Raw genomic sequence first — 13,335 nt, 5'->3', positions numbered from 1 at the left:
TGAGCTGGAAGGAAAAACACAAATGACATGCTGAAAAGTTGAGTAAATAAATGTGCGAGTGAGAACAGAACCAGAGCAGAGGGAGGTCAGATAGTGAAAGATAAACAGTGACAAAGCAAAGAGACTGCAGTAACAAACAGTAAACACAGAAATAGCAAGGACATCAATTCTGTTGAACACAGTGTGTTTAACAATTTGTGACATGATTCAGCTATAAAACTGCTCTTGTCATTTGTGCTGCCATTCTCTCCAGCATGTCCTAACACTCTCTATGGCTTTTGGCAAGCCCTTTTTTAAGCTTGCTTGCTGCAACGCCAGTGTTTCCTCCTGAGCACACAACGCTGTCATACAGAAAAACAAAAAGCAGACAGTTTACACACCTTCAGTGGGTGTCTTCGCAAACTTGAGAAACTGTGTTTGAGTCATAATACAGCCATTAAAGATGATGAAACAATAGTGTGAAATACAAGTGAAAAGAAGAAGAGACAATAACTGAGTGATTTCACTGCATGGCACAAAAAGCCTACAGAAACCAAAGCATTAGAATGTTAAATCACACCTTTGTTGACAAATGAAAGAAGTGAGAGCCTGGCTCTTATGAATTCAGACCAAATTGGATTAATCGGTGATAAATACAGAACTCTGGCTGTAACCTGAGTTCACTTGTACTGTTACTCAAATGTCATACGTAACTGTTGATTCATGTTTGATAAATAGACTTTGAATGTAGTGGTCTTTTCCTGTGTTCTCAACAGGGAAGAAATTTTTAAATGTGATTCCAAAAAAATCTAAATCTAAAATATTAGCGGGAAGATTTTGATTGTACAGTCAAACATAAACAAAATGGAACTGCATGAAACTTCCATTTATTTTGTGAACACACACAGACACAAAAGGCTGACATATTTCACACACCATCTGTTTTTTTCATAACCTTGAGTCTCTTTGAGATTGAAAGATGACGAAACAATAGTACGAACTAAACCTGAAAAGAATGAAAGGACATGGTGTCTCAGAATGATTTAATGGCAGTATTTCAGGAGTCACGTCTGAAGGGATTTCACTCAAAACAAAGCACAAACCACCTATGGAAACCAAAGCCTTATTGTAAACAGTCATTGGCAGGAGAAATTACAGCCTTTTTTATCCTAAGTGAATTATAAACACAAGCTGAATGAATAAAACATATTAATGCTTAGGTAACCATCATTTGTGAACTGCTTTATACATATTTTACACATTGTCTTTGTGTTTGGTGACAAACTTGAGCCACTTAGTTTGAGAAAGAACGTAGCTCTAAAAGCTGAGGTAACCCAGAGACTATCAGGTGAACTAAAAAGTCCGCGTCTCTGCAATTTAAGTGCAGAATTTCAGGAGTAAATAAGCTCTGAAACGATTTCGATCAAAACAAAGCAGCCCAAAAAAACCCCAAAAAACTATAGAAACCAGAGCCATATTGTAAATCATCATTGGTGGAATAAATTACACCCTTTTTGTCCTGGGTAAGGGCAAAAAGATAATGGATGTGTTTTTGTTTCTGCCAACCTTGCCTGTGTTTTGTTCTTGGGGCCTAAGTGGGGCTTAGAAGTGACACATCTTTTAAAGTAGCTGATGTAAGCACAAACATGTAGAGACGCTGCTGGGTAACAGAGAGCCGAGTTTGTTTGAGTGAATTTAAAAAAAAAAAAAACAGTTGCTTGCAGCTCAGGGAAAGGACTTCAAAAAACCTGTTTTTTTTTTGTTTTTTTTTCTTGCTCGAAACTCTCAGCAGCAGAGTGTGCACGTGAATGTGTTGGCTGCGGGAACACCCAGCACCCCTGGCAGGTGGTGGTGTTGTGGCTTGATAAAAGTCTTGGCCTCCTGTTCCCCTTCTGCCCCCCTTCCCCCAAACAGGATCTAACAGCACACACAGACTTGATAACAAGAACACAAACACACATCTGAACCCCACAGGGTTCATCAGAGTATTGCCAAAGCATGATCAGTTTCATTATGAACACAGTGACACGAACTGTAAAAAACAACTTCCATGGTGGCATTTAAACCCTCATTTAACTTCTACTTTCTGTTGCTTCATCTCTAAAGTCAAAGGAAAAGTCAAGAGGCAGTTTTATGTACAAATTCTTTATTTCAGTTTTTTTTTTGTTATGGCTTCTTGAGGGGACTGTAAAAGACAGTTTCATTGAAAAAAATCTAGACAATTTCTGATGCAACCAGTCAAGGATCTACAAACGAGTGTCTATTGTTGTTGCCATACACCGAGGCAAATCCACTGACATGGTGACAGGACAAAATGAATAAAACACAATGTGAATCTGCAGATGAACTGGACCTCTGCAGGGTAAATGACATCAGTGCCACAACTATAGTCACAGTAATAAAAAAAGTCTATTTTAACTTAGTACCTCTTATAAATACCTAACATAAATATTGTAAATGTACTTGTTGAATGCAAACATTTTTAAAATGCTGTACATGAATGTCCTTTGGAGAAAAAAACAGTTTGTCACAATCTCTGAAGAACAGTGTGAAAAGAATAAAAGAAAAAGACAATAAAAGAAAATACACTGGTGTTTGAGCTCAGTGTCGGCTACCTTTCAACATCGATACATAGCACTCTTGGTCCCCATTTCCCACGTACTGCATGCGATTATCTACATCCGTCTGAAATGACCAGCCGGATTGGTGTGACTGACAGCTGCAAACAGACGCGTCTCTACGCTGTGTTCAGAGGGTCGTGACGGTGGAGCGAGCACTTCAAAAATCAGGAGATTCAGAAAGATTTTTTTGTTTATTTATTAAGGCCTCTTTACTTTAATGAATAAAAAAAGATGCAGTCTTGACATCGCAGTCTAAAAAAAACAAAAGAACGCCCACAGCTTTGTATACTGAAACATCCCACTCTGTGTCAGTGTCCCATGTGGAGCTTTGGGAGTTTTGTTCATGGGACAGTACTTTACCTCACCGTGGATATGGGACACAGATAAATGGTAGAGGGCTGTCTTCACATGTTCCCATCTTTAAATGTCCATCAGTGTCTTAAAGCAGCAGTGTCTTTCATATCCACTCCAGATAGTCTGAAGGAAAGAGGCGTTAGTTGTCCCAGACATTGGTATGAACCACAGATACACAGAACTTCCACTGATTGAGCCGAAAACATTGATAATAATGGCATACAAACTTTGACATTGACATTAATACAATAATAATAATAATAATAATAATAATAATAAAGATAAACAATAATAATAATAATAACAATAATAATGGTAAAAAACTGAAGTGTCAGCTTCTGGAAGCCCTTGGAAGCGACCACATACTTTATGCTGTTTAGCTTCCCAATCTGATCCTCAACAGTCCTCCCAAATCTTTACGCAATGAGCAGGCAGCCCATCCTGATCATATAGTGCAATAGTCCCACCCTTTTTTCCTGAAATCCCCCATAGGGAGTGTCACCATCCTCTGTCCAAAGGTTCTCCTCCTCGCCGCCGCTGCTGTCCTCCTCCTCCTCCATTTCGCTGTTGCTTCTCCCTTTCTGATCACTGCATACGGTCCGGCTGAATGTGCTGCTGGGGGGCGTAGTGCAGAAAAGCTGGGGCCGGGCCACTAGCAGAGGGGAGCGTGGGGTGGACGGTGGCTGGGGCCGTGGCGGCGGCGGCCGGACCAGCGGTGGCAGCCGCTGAGGGACTGGTGGCGTAGCTGTAGCCAAGGAAGCCGGCGGGGGAGGCGGCGTACGGATACTGCTGCTCAAAGGCGGCCTGGGCATACTGGGTGTAGGCGGCGCTGTAGTCCAGGTAGGGGCTGGTGCTGACGGAGGTGGAAACCTGAGTGGGCAGCACCAGGCTGGGCTGAACAAAGGCTTGTGGGTAGACATACGGCTGGGCCAACCTGAACAGACACACAAAGAGCAAACAGAGGGGGTTAGATGAGGGGCTGCAGCAGCACAGCAGAAAAATCCCAAGGCCTGTCTCCTACTGTTTACATTGTTCCCAGACGGTGAGCGTGTTGGGAGTGTAAACTCTCTGTAGGTGTACTGAACTTACAGAGCTCACACGGATTTCCACTGTTATTAACAACTAAATAGATGAGGAGGTTAGGAGGCGAAGGTGACTCAACCCTCTGTCTCTGTCAGTTAGTAAAACCTACCAAACCTGTTAGGTAGGGCCTCCTGGGACAGACGAGAAGGAGGGGGCAGTGGGGTGGGGTGAACCATAGTGTCAGCCGTTACTGGCAGGTTTTCAAGCTCAGGCATCGGCGGAGTGTTTTAACAGCTGCTGCTCTTCACTCGCCGAACACACACTCAAACGCACACACACACTCAAAAAGGGAAGTGAGTGAAGGCAGCGCAGAAGTCACAGGTGACATATAAATCTCGTGCAGACTATCGCAGGAGATGATACTGAGCGAGTTGGAGGAGGTGACAGTGGCGAGGGAGCTCATCAGGGCCAGGCTCTGCCAGGCCTCGTGGGCCGACACTCAGGTGGAGCTGATTAGAGCTGTGGAGTCTGGGGACTGAACTGTCTCCTTTTCTGTATTTCTTTGCCTAGTGACTCCATCCATGAAGAAAAGCCTTAGAGAATGCTATTTTTACTTGAGTATCTCGGCTTTTCTTACTCCCGAGAGGGAGGGATGGCAGTGGCAGTGAGGAGAAAACCTATCCTCCATGTAAAGTGACTTTTTTGAGAGACTTTACACTTAATAAAACAATTAAAGAGGAAAACATCAACACCTGAGACAAAGACAAGACGCTTACAACAGACACCACTTTGACTTGCACTCAGCTACATCCCAGCACTGATAAAACTCCTTCCTTACATCAGGGTTTCTGCAGGTTTCAACAGGTTAAATATAGCACTTTTTAGGAATATTAACGGAATGAAAAGTATTTTTTGTTGCAGTGGGGCTGGACTTCAGTAATTGTTCTGTGAATACAGAACTGTACTGGTAGATGATGGAAGCTGGTGGATTTCTGTTATTCTGACTTCCTATGCAGCTCATAAGCCTTTATGCCCAAAGTTCCTAATTTGAGGTTTTTTTTGTTTGTTTTTTTTACATGAGGCTTCCAAATAGAGCTGAGTGATAAAAATTAAACAGAAATTACAGTAGATTTCTGTGATAACATGTATTTTTCTTTTGTCTTACATTAACATACAAAACTAATGTTTTCTTTAACATAATTTTACTCATTACTTTTTAAACATTTTATCATTTCACGTGGTTTCACCAACTTTCACTTGCCTCCAAAGTTGAAAGAAATAATGATTTGACTTTTATTGTGATTTATAGGCATCATCTGATATGGAAATGTCCCGGTGTCATAACAGTTTTTGCCATGTTGCTCAGTTTTACTTCAATTTATTTATTATTATTTAAAGCGGTTTCAACCAAACGCTAAATCCAATCAGTTTTTAAACCTGTCAAAAATCACATTTGAGGCTTAAAATTCAGATGATTGGATTTCAGACTTTTTAAAGAGCCTGCTGAAACCCTGTTACATGGACTGTATGTAAATTTCAGGCTTCATTTCCCTCTCACAGATTCAGTCCAGAAGAGAAAAAGTCATATCCGTAATGAGAGGCAGCCATGAAGTCAGCACAGCAAAAGATGGAAGCATGCACGGATAGGGATGTCATCACACTCACACTGACACACACACATACACCTTCTCCAATCCACAATTACCCCCCTCCTCCCCTGCCTTTTTTCCACCCACACACCAGTTACCACTGCAAACCCCAAACCATGCCATAATAGGGAAAGAGTCACACTGCAATCAGCATAACCTCTTCAGTTCATATCACACACACACAAAAAGGAAAAGATAAAAAAGCACTTCAATCCATCACAGCACACCGCACTGCACTCTCAAGCCATCACTGGCACCTTGGAGAGAGGCTGGCAGAGAGGGGGGGCTGTTAAACCCTCCTTGGGACTAGTCCTGTACTGTGGGCATCTTCTGATCCTCTGCTGGTGCACACTGGTCAGCTGGCAGCAGGGAGCAACCACAGTAGATAAGGATAAGAGGATGGCAGATAACAAAATACTACAGGTTCTACTGTGTCAGTCAAGTTAAACAGGGACAAAGAAGCAAAAAGACAGAAAAGTGCACTCTCCAACTGTTGGGAAACAACTTGCATGACCAAAACCTAAAAAATCCAGGAAAATAAAAAAGGAAATTGGATATTACAACACAAACAAATAAACTAATTGACTATTTCCAAGAATATTTCCCGAGACATCTGGCAACTAAAGCTGAAAACCTCAGTGTCAGAGCCTTTAACATATAAAAGGGAGACTACAGTGCATGTAAGCATAAGCAAATGTAGGCAACCCCCACACAGTTCAGTCTACACTCACAGTTGCACTGAGCTGCTTACAAAGAGGCATTCACATGGAGCTTTCAAAGATGACCATACATTAATGCTGCGGGGCATATGTGCTTTCACTCACATTGTGTATAATGAGACGCCTTCTCCAGAGGTTGGCCACAGGCAGTTTATCACAATCTAGGATTCAAATCATGACCTTGTGTAGGTAACATAAAATAATGTAAGCCTTAAGGGAGTTCTCCAGTATCTTTGGTAAATAGATGGAGAGGTTTAATTTTAACTAAAAGAGTGATTGGGAGTGAACTTTAACAAGGTCCCTGGGCCACAGAGATGCCAGATGCCAAGTGGTTTGTGGGAGAGTGGCAGGGGAATGTGGATGATGGCCAGAAGATCATAGGTCAGCTGGTTTTGTGCTGACGGCCAGTCGGTGTGTGTTTGACAGAGTGGCACTGTATGGAGAGCAGCGTGAGACACCAGTGAAGCACGCACACCGAAAAGCATTTCACTCTGGTCAAAGATTAGAAGTCGCATTTGTGGTTTAGTCTGTGGTTATAAGGTACAGGGGTTAAGGTCCAAGGTGATGTAGTGAGTTTATTTACATCTAATTTTAGGAAAACTCATAAAATAAACATCACAGTATAACATCTATATCAGTTCAAAAAAATAAACAAAAACAGTGCCACAAAACATAACATTAATTCAAGCATATAGATAATTCTTAAAACCCTCTTTGTGGTGAATCTGGATTGATCTTAGCGATAATCACACAGAGCACCTAAATATCTGTAGTTGATAATAGGCCTGTCATGATAATGAATGTTCGGTTGGTGTTTGTCATACAAATAACTGTAACTGATTCACTCCTCATTTTCTCTTTGCCACACCTATAGTTTAGGACAAAGACATATTATATGAGGATAATTAATTATTCGTACAATATACCTAATGAAGAAGAGCAGCCTTTAACTGGCACTGAGCTCTGAAAGACAGATATAGAACCTGAATTTCTAGTTGTAAATGGTCACATCTGACAATCAGTAGAAGATAAGCACCTCAAGATGATGGCATTCAAAGAGCTACAGTCAGATCTGAAATGATAGAAAATGTTACATTTCCTTCCCCAGCTGTTCTTATACAGATTAACTAAGAAGAATATCACAGTTATGCAAAATAATGAACTCAATTCTGTCATTTAATTGTCATAAAATTACTAGGTATTCATTGTGACATGCCTACCAGACATGACTTTCAGTGTGTCACTACTGCGGCACAAATTCTGAAAACAGAAGGCACTGGACTGAGTGGGGGAACTAAACGACACCTTTCAATGCGTGTATGATGATCCGATTCTCTGTCTTTGTTAGCAGGACTGGTTGAAAGGAGTATTCTTTGAAAGCAAGTAGGGAAAAAAAGGTGTTTTGTTTGACACCTGTAGAGGTGTGTTTCCTAGGGAGCACCCTGCCTCATTAAGCATTAGTCTGAGAATACACCTCAGATACCCCTCCCCCCTGAATCTCTTTTTCAACCCCCACCTCCTCCTCCTTCTGCTGCTTCTTCCTCCCAGTCTCACAAAGGTGTCACTTTTCTGTGTCTCTGGTAGTGACAGCGCTCTAATGGGAGAAATTAAAGTGAAAGGAGTTCAAAGGGGATAAATATGACATGGGAGGGTGGGCAGTCTGTGGACTGAGTGGGGGGAGGTGATGTGTGAGAAGAGGAGATGAATCTGCAAGCGCACCCTCCCCAAAAAAACAAAGCTCCCGGCCTCAGTGACCCCCTCTGGCCCTCTCAGTCCACAGCATCTGCTGACCACAGCTATACGCACACAGAAACACAAACACATCACTAAGTCCAAACCAGGCACACCACGACTACACACAAGTCCTGTGTTTCAAATCCTACTTCAGACCATGTCCTCGCACCATATGTTATCAAGGGGCTGAAAGAAAAGCCACTCTCTGCATCTTAGGGAGGCCTGCGTCTGTCACCCGCCAACTCAGAGGCAGGCGGACAGGTGCTCTGTGCGCCTCTCTACGTCTCGGGGGTAGTGGTCATGGGAGATTAGGGGGGTGTAAAAAGCTGTAATATGAGCCAACACCTGTCAGGCACATGCCTCAAAGCACCACTGTGCTACACATTTCAAACCCTCTGGGCTTTGGTGCCATCTACGCTCACCATGGCAGCAGGACTATGGACATAGGACGGGACTTTCCAGTGTCCTCCTAGGGTCCTGGGACATGATGGGACATGTCCCCAGTGGAGCCCTGCATTTGTCAGTTGGAGAAAGTAACATCTCACCCAAGGGAATTGAGCCAATTTGCTGTACATTCAGTGTGAGTTTGGGTTCAACAACCTCCAAAACCACCATTTTCTTATTTTGTCCTTTTCCCTGTGGAGCGCCCTGGGATTTCCATGGTGCTCTGACAACTGAAGTCATGCATAGTGTGGCAACAGATAATTATTCACATTAATGATTAACTGGAGGTCTATAAAAAAAAAAAAAATCTAGAAAAAGGGAAAGTCCTCACAGTTTCCTAAACTGATTTATTAAAATTCCTTTAAATTTGTCGAGCCAATTATCAAGATATTCACTGAAAACAAAGATAAACAGCAAATGTTTATGTATTAAAACTAGAGACCAGTAAAATCTCCTTTTCTAGCTGAGAACCTTACAAAAATTATTGTATATCTATAAAATCTGTTGCCAGCCTTTTTCCCTGAAAACATAAGTAATGATACAAGTAAAAACTATCATTATTGTAGATTATCTGTTGATAGAGTTGCATCTGTAGTTCTTGCTTGTTGACTGACTGCATTTCTCCTTAAATGGTATTCTTGTGCACAGATCTGAGGTATGTACCTTGTAGGAGCTTGAGGGCTGATATGTGAGAGCTGCAGGGGGTGACTGAAATGCTCATTAACTTCTCAGCAGACCGTGGCTCTTAGACGCTATCCTGCCTGTTTCTACAACACAACCATTTCTAGGAAGGCTTCTCAGTGACAGAGCCACTCAGGCAGGTGCACGAGAGTCAAGAGGCTCCTGACAGGAGTTAACAAGTGAGTCACACATTTACCTCTGGAATGCTCATCTATTACCACAGATATGTGAACCATCTCCCAGCCCTACACAACTCAAATATGCTAATGGGGTACTTGTGGAGTTGCACGCAGACACAGAAACTGACATGTACTGTCCAGAGGCCCTGTTTGTCAAAGAAATGGGAACCCTAGTGGCATCGCACAGAGCGTAAAAACACAAGAGAACACAACAAGCGGCCGCTCCTGCTCACTTACCCATACTGCCTCTGGATAAGAGCCGGGTGAATGGGTTGCACTCCGATGGATATGCCTGGAAGATAGGAGGCTGGCTGTCAGACATTTGCATTTACAGAGGAGGACCAGAGAACAATACACAGAGGGCAATGGAGAGAGACAGAGGCAGAGTCTGTTTGAGACCTACCACAACAATTCTGAATGCAGTACCACACTGAAAACACATCCCAACTGTAATCCCTCAGATTCTCACCTGTCTGTATGCTACGGGGCTTGGCTCCCAGGTAGGCCAGGTTGACGTTGGCTTTCCTCCCGTCGATGATAGGGTTGGGGTCTTTGCAGGCTCTCTCTGCTGCCCCTCGGTCTGTCATTGTCACCTGAAGGCAGAGTCAGACCGGTCATCATCATCAACAACAACAAAAAGGTTTTACAAGAAAAAAATGCATTTCACAGAGAACAAGAAGACACTCAGAATGTATGAGACAGGCTTTGGTCTGGCCCTCTTATCAGAAAAATCTCCCTACAGGCTTTTCACTGTTAAGATTCTGTTTTGTCTGAAGACGAGTGGAAACAACAAACAAAGCACAATGATAAGCTTTGAAAACTGCCCACAGCAGCAGTAGCCAGCCGCTCGCCTGCCACTCAGCCATGGGCAGACCTGCTGAAATATGGATCTGGGAAGAGTAACAAGGAGCTTATCCAATTAGGGACAAAATATTAAGGAGATTGGTATTAGTCCACCCCTCCTCTCTCCCTTCTGGCATTAGACAAGCCCTTCTGTTTTGATTGCCACATTCTGCCAACTCAGAGGGTTCAGTCACCTCTGTATGTGGACCGAGAATGTAGGCCATGGCTCGCATTGTTTAAAAGGACAATTTTTTTTAAAAGGCAGTAAGTAAGCCTCTTCACAGTGGAAGGATCCAGAACAAAGCCCACTCCAGGGCCTATGTTGTGAACACACAGGAAGGAGTGAGGCTGTGTTTACACTGTGAGGAGCCTTGCTGTGGGGGGTTCTACTAATCCACCTCTGAAGTGTGTTTAGAAAAAGAAAAAAAAAAAAAAAAGGTGAGCTCAGCTTTAGGGTGCCTCCCTCCCTCCCTCCTCTCAGAAACAGAACTAACAGGTTGCCTCATGCCACACAAGAGCAGAAAGTGCTGATCAGTTCACCCCAAGCGGCAAACGGCACCCACATCCATAATCGAGCCTGTTTAACCTGAAACACCAGCCTCCATACTCAGCCGAGCTGCTCACAGAACCAGTGCTCCTTGGAGTTATGGAGCTGATGTGTAAACACAGAGCACAATTGTCTTACTATTCTGCCTTTACAAGTAAACATGCACACATAACAGTTTTCCATTCCTTCTTTGGCCTGACAGAACGTTCGAGCTGATGCGTCTTTCCAAGGTTCTGGTAAATATTTGCATTTCTTGGGCAGCTTCTGTTCTTTGTGTCAAAAGACAGAACGGCGGCCTTTATCTGCCTGGAGCACAATAAGTCACCCATTACTGGAAAAAACAGGCAGACATCTGGAGGTTCCTTGGGGTATTTTTCATTAATACAGCTGCGGCCAAGGGTCAAATTTTGATTAATGTGGCGGTAATGGACCTTAACCATAAAATGAAAGAGTGCAGCTGTGATAGGACACAGTTTATTTGAGGAATATTTCCTACTGAAGATTAGATCAAAGAAGGGGCTGAACCCAAGTTTGGAAAGACCAATTGTTGGTATGGGAATTTATTTCCCAGCAGCCAAGACTTTGTGTAAATCATGTGGTACAAACAGCAGTGCTCCAGTCCTTGACAATGGAGGGCAGGGTGTGCAAGGTCAGCCTCCCCACTGCTCCAAAATAACCATATAAAGCAACCGAGAAGACACATACATGCAGATAAACACACCTCCAAAGACATAAGCCTGGGGTGAGTGAGTAGAGGGGGGACTTCACTCTAAAGGGTGGTGGTGGGGGGGTGCATCAGACATATGTTGAAATATAATCTTCTTAGTTACCCATCAACCCCTGTGATCCCTCATCCTCATTAAGCTAAAATAACAGCCAGTCAGGCGAAAAAACAGGGATGCAGAGCAATTATGCATTCATGCTTCAGTGGAGGATTACCTTTGACATGGATATTAATGATCACATGCAACAGGGCTGTGGAAATAGGACTAAAAACACTTCTGGCATGTTTTGGCGACAACTTGGAATAGAGTAAATGTGCAGTAGATGATAGAAAAGTAGTCGGTGCGTGTGTGTACTTACAAATCCGTATCCTCTAGATTTACCGGTCTGCCTGTCCGTTATCACCACCGCCTCGTCAATGTCCCCAAAGGCCTCGAAGTACTTTCGGAGAGAGGCATCGTTCGTGTGGTAGGGCAGCCCCCCGACAAAAATCTTGGTAAAAGTAGTGTCTTTCTGCAGCGGTGTGGGATGCATGACTTCCAGGGCTCCGTTCATGAACTGATGCAGAAGCATTGGTCAGCCGGGGAGGAGAGGACCGGAGGCACAGCGGACACACAAAATTAAGTCAAGAAACGCTCAGCGACGTCCCAGCATCAGTAAAAGCCTCCGTCTTTCTCTGTGTGAAGTAGTTTTCTTCTGTGTTACCACTCACACTCGGAGCTACCAGGTGACACTGGCTGTTGCTTCTTCGCGGTGTTACGGAAATGCGCCGGGACGCTTTATCTGCCAGTGCCACGGCCACGCCCACTTACAACTATTGGCCAATCAGCGCGGGCTCTGAGTGCCAACTTGCCCCGCGGTTCCTCCTATTGGCCCGCCCCGCCGGCCGATGTGCTGCACCTGCTTTTGTCCTTTAAAACACAAAGAGAAGAAGAAGAAGTCCACATGGTGCATTGTACTACAGTAATGAGGAAGTCATTGTGGCTTTGATTAGTTTACCTGAAGTTAAAAAGCACTTAGTGGAGTCTACTTATTTCACTGTCACTCTGTGTATAACCGTGGCTTGAATAAACACCTAAACTTAATGAACTGTGAAAATGAATGACTTCCATTTAACCTTAGTGCCCCTTTACTGTCCATTTTAAAAACTCATCTTAAACTCGAGCTTTACATTGGCTTTTGACTCAGACTGAGACTAATATCTTGTTTTAGTGTTTTTATTGTTTCTACCCTTTATATTGTTTTAGATTATGTGTTTTATAGTTATGTCATTTGTGATTCATGTACAGCACTTTGTTTTTGAAGTGCTTTATAAGTAAAGTTGAGTTGAGTTAGATTTAAAAAAAACAATGAGGACCTCCAGACTGGTTTTAAAGACACTTAGACTAAGTTACTGTACATTCTGTGGCCTTTTTCATATCTATTTTCGTCACTGTATTTGCAGTTACACCAAAACTGTAAATAGGTTTGATAGGTCTTTTATACCACTTATTGTTATTCTATTTTTTTGTCTCTTTTCTTTAATTGCATGGCATTTAAATAGGAAGATGAGAAACAGTATTGGATAAAAAACAAAAACAAAAAACAAAACCTAATTATTTGATACAATATGGAGTTATTTACAAAATTTCTATGAACTACAGTTGTAGCCAGGGGTTCCATTTAACCTATTGCTGTAAAAAAGTATTTGCTTCCAAATTTCTAATAAACATATCTGGTGTTGCTTTGCATTAGTCTTGTCTTTGGCCAAAAAAAAAAAAAAAAAAATCCAGCCAGCCAAGTGTGACACTATTCTGCCAGAGAAGTGTGGAAGTGGAGGGAAAATTGAAGAATAGCACC

At 42.8% G+C, this 13,335-nt stretch overlaps 1 protein-coding gene across 1 annotated transcript; it reads right to left on the bottom strand.

Annotated features, from left to right (window-relative positions):
- Positions 1-2,108: 2,108 nt before the first annotated feature.
- On the bottom strand, positions 2,109-12,269 carry LOC115419338 (RNA-binding protein 38-like). Its single transcript, XM_030134047.1, has 4 exons — positions 11,857-12,269; positions 9,853-9,976; positions 9,621-9,675; positions 2,109-3,888 (listed from the first exon to the last, which is right to left on the bottom strand). Exons 1-4 carry the CDS (start codon positions 12,067-12,069, stop codon positions 3,540-3,542), a joined length of 741 nt encoding a protein of 246 aa, XP_029989907.1. The 5' UTR covers positions 12,070-12,269; the 3' UTR covers positions 2,109-3,539.
- Between the last annotated feature and the right edge of the window lie 1,066 nt (positions 12,270-13,335).

The sequence above is a fragment of the Sphaeramia orbicularis genome, chromosome 5 (assembly GCF_902148855.1).
Source record: "Sphaeramia orbicularis chromosome 5, fSphaOr1.1, whole genome shotgun sequence".
Taxonomy (NCBI): domain Eukaryota; kingdom Metazoa; phylum Chordata; class Actinopteri; order Kurtiformes; family Apogonidae; genus Sphaeramia; species Sphaeramia orbicularis.
Note: the sequence above shows the minus strand (reverse complement) of the source record. Positions and strands in the feature narration are given on the sequence as shown.

Excerpts from the sequence above, each read along its gene's own strand:
- LOC115419338 (XM_030134047.1), bottom strand. The coding sequence starts at position 12,069 with ATGCTTCTGCATCAGTTCATGAACGGAGCCCTGGAAGTCATGCATCCC. Across the intron at positions 9,977-11,856 it reads AATCTAGAGGATACGGATTT|GTGACAATGACAGACCGAGG; the intron begins GTAAGTACACAC and ends CTCTGCCTTCAG. Across the intron at positions 3,889-9,620 it reads CTTATCCAGAGGCAGTATGG|GTTGGCCCAGCCGTATGTCT; the intron begins GTAAGTGAGCAG and ends GTGTCTGTTCAG.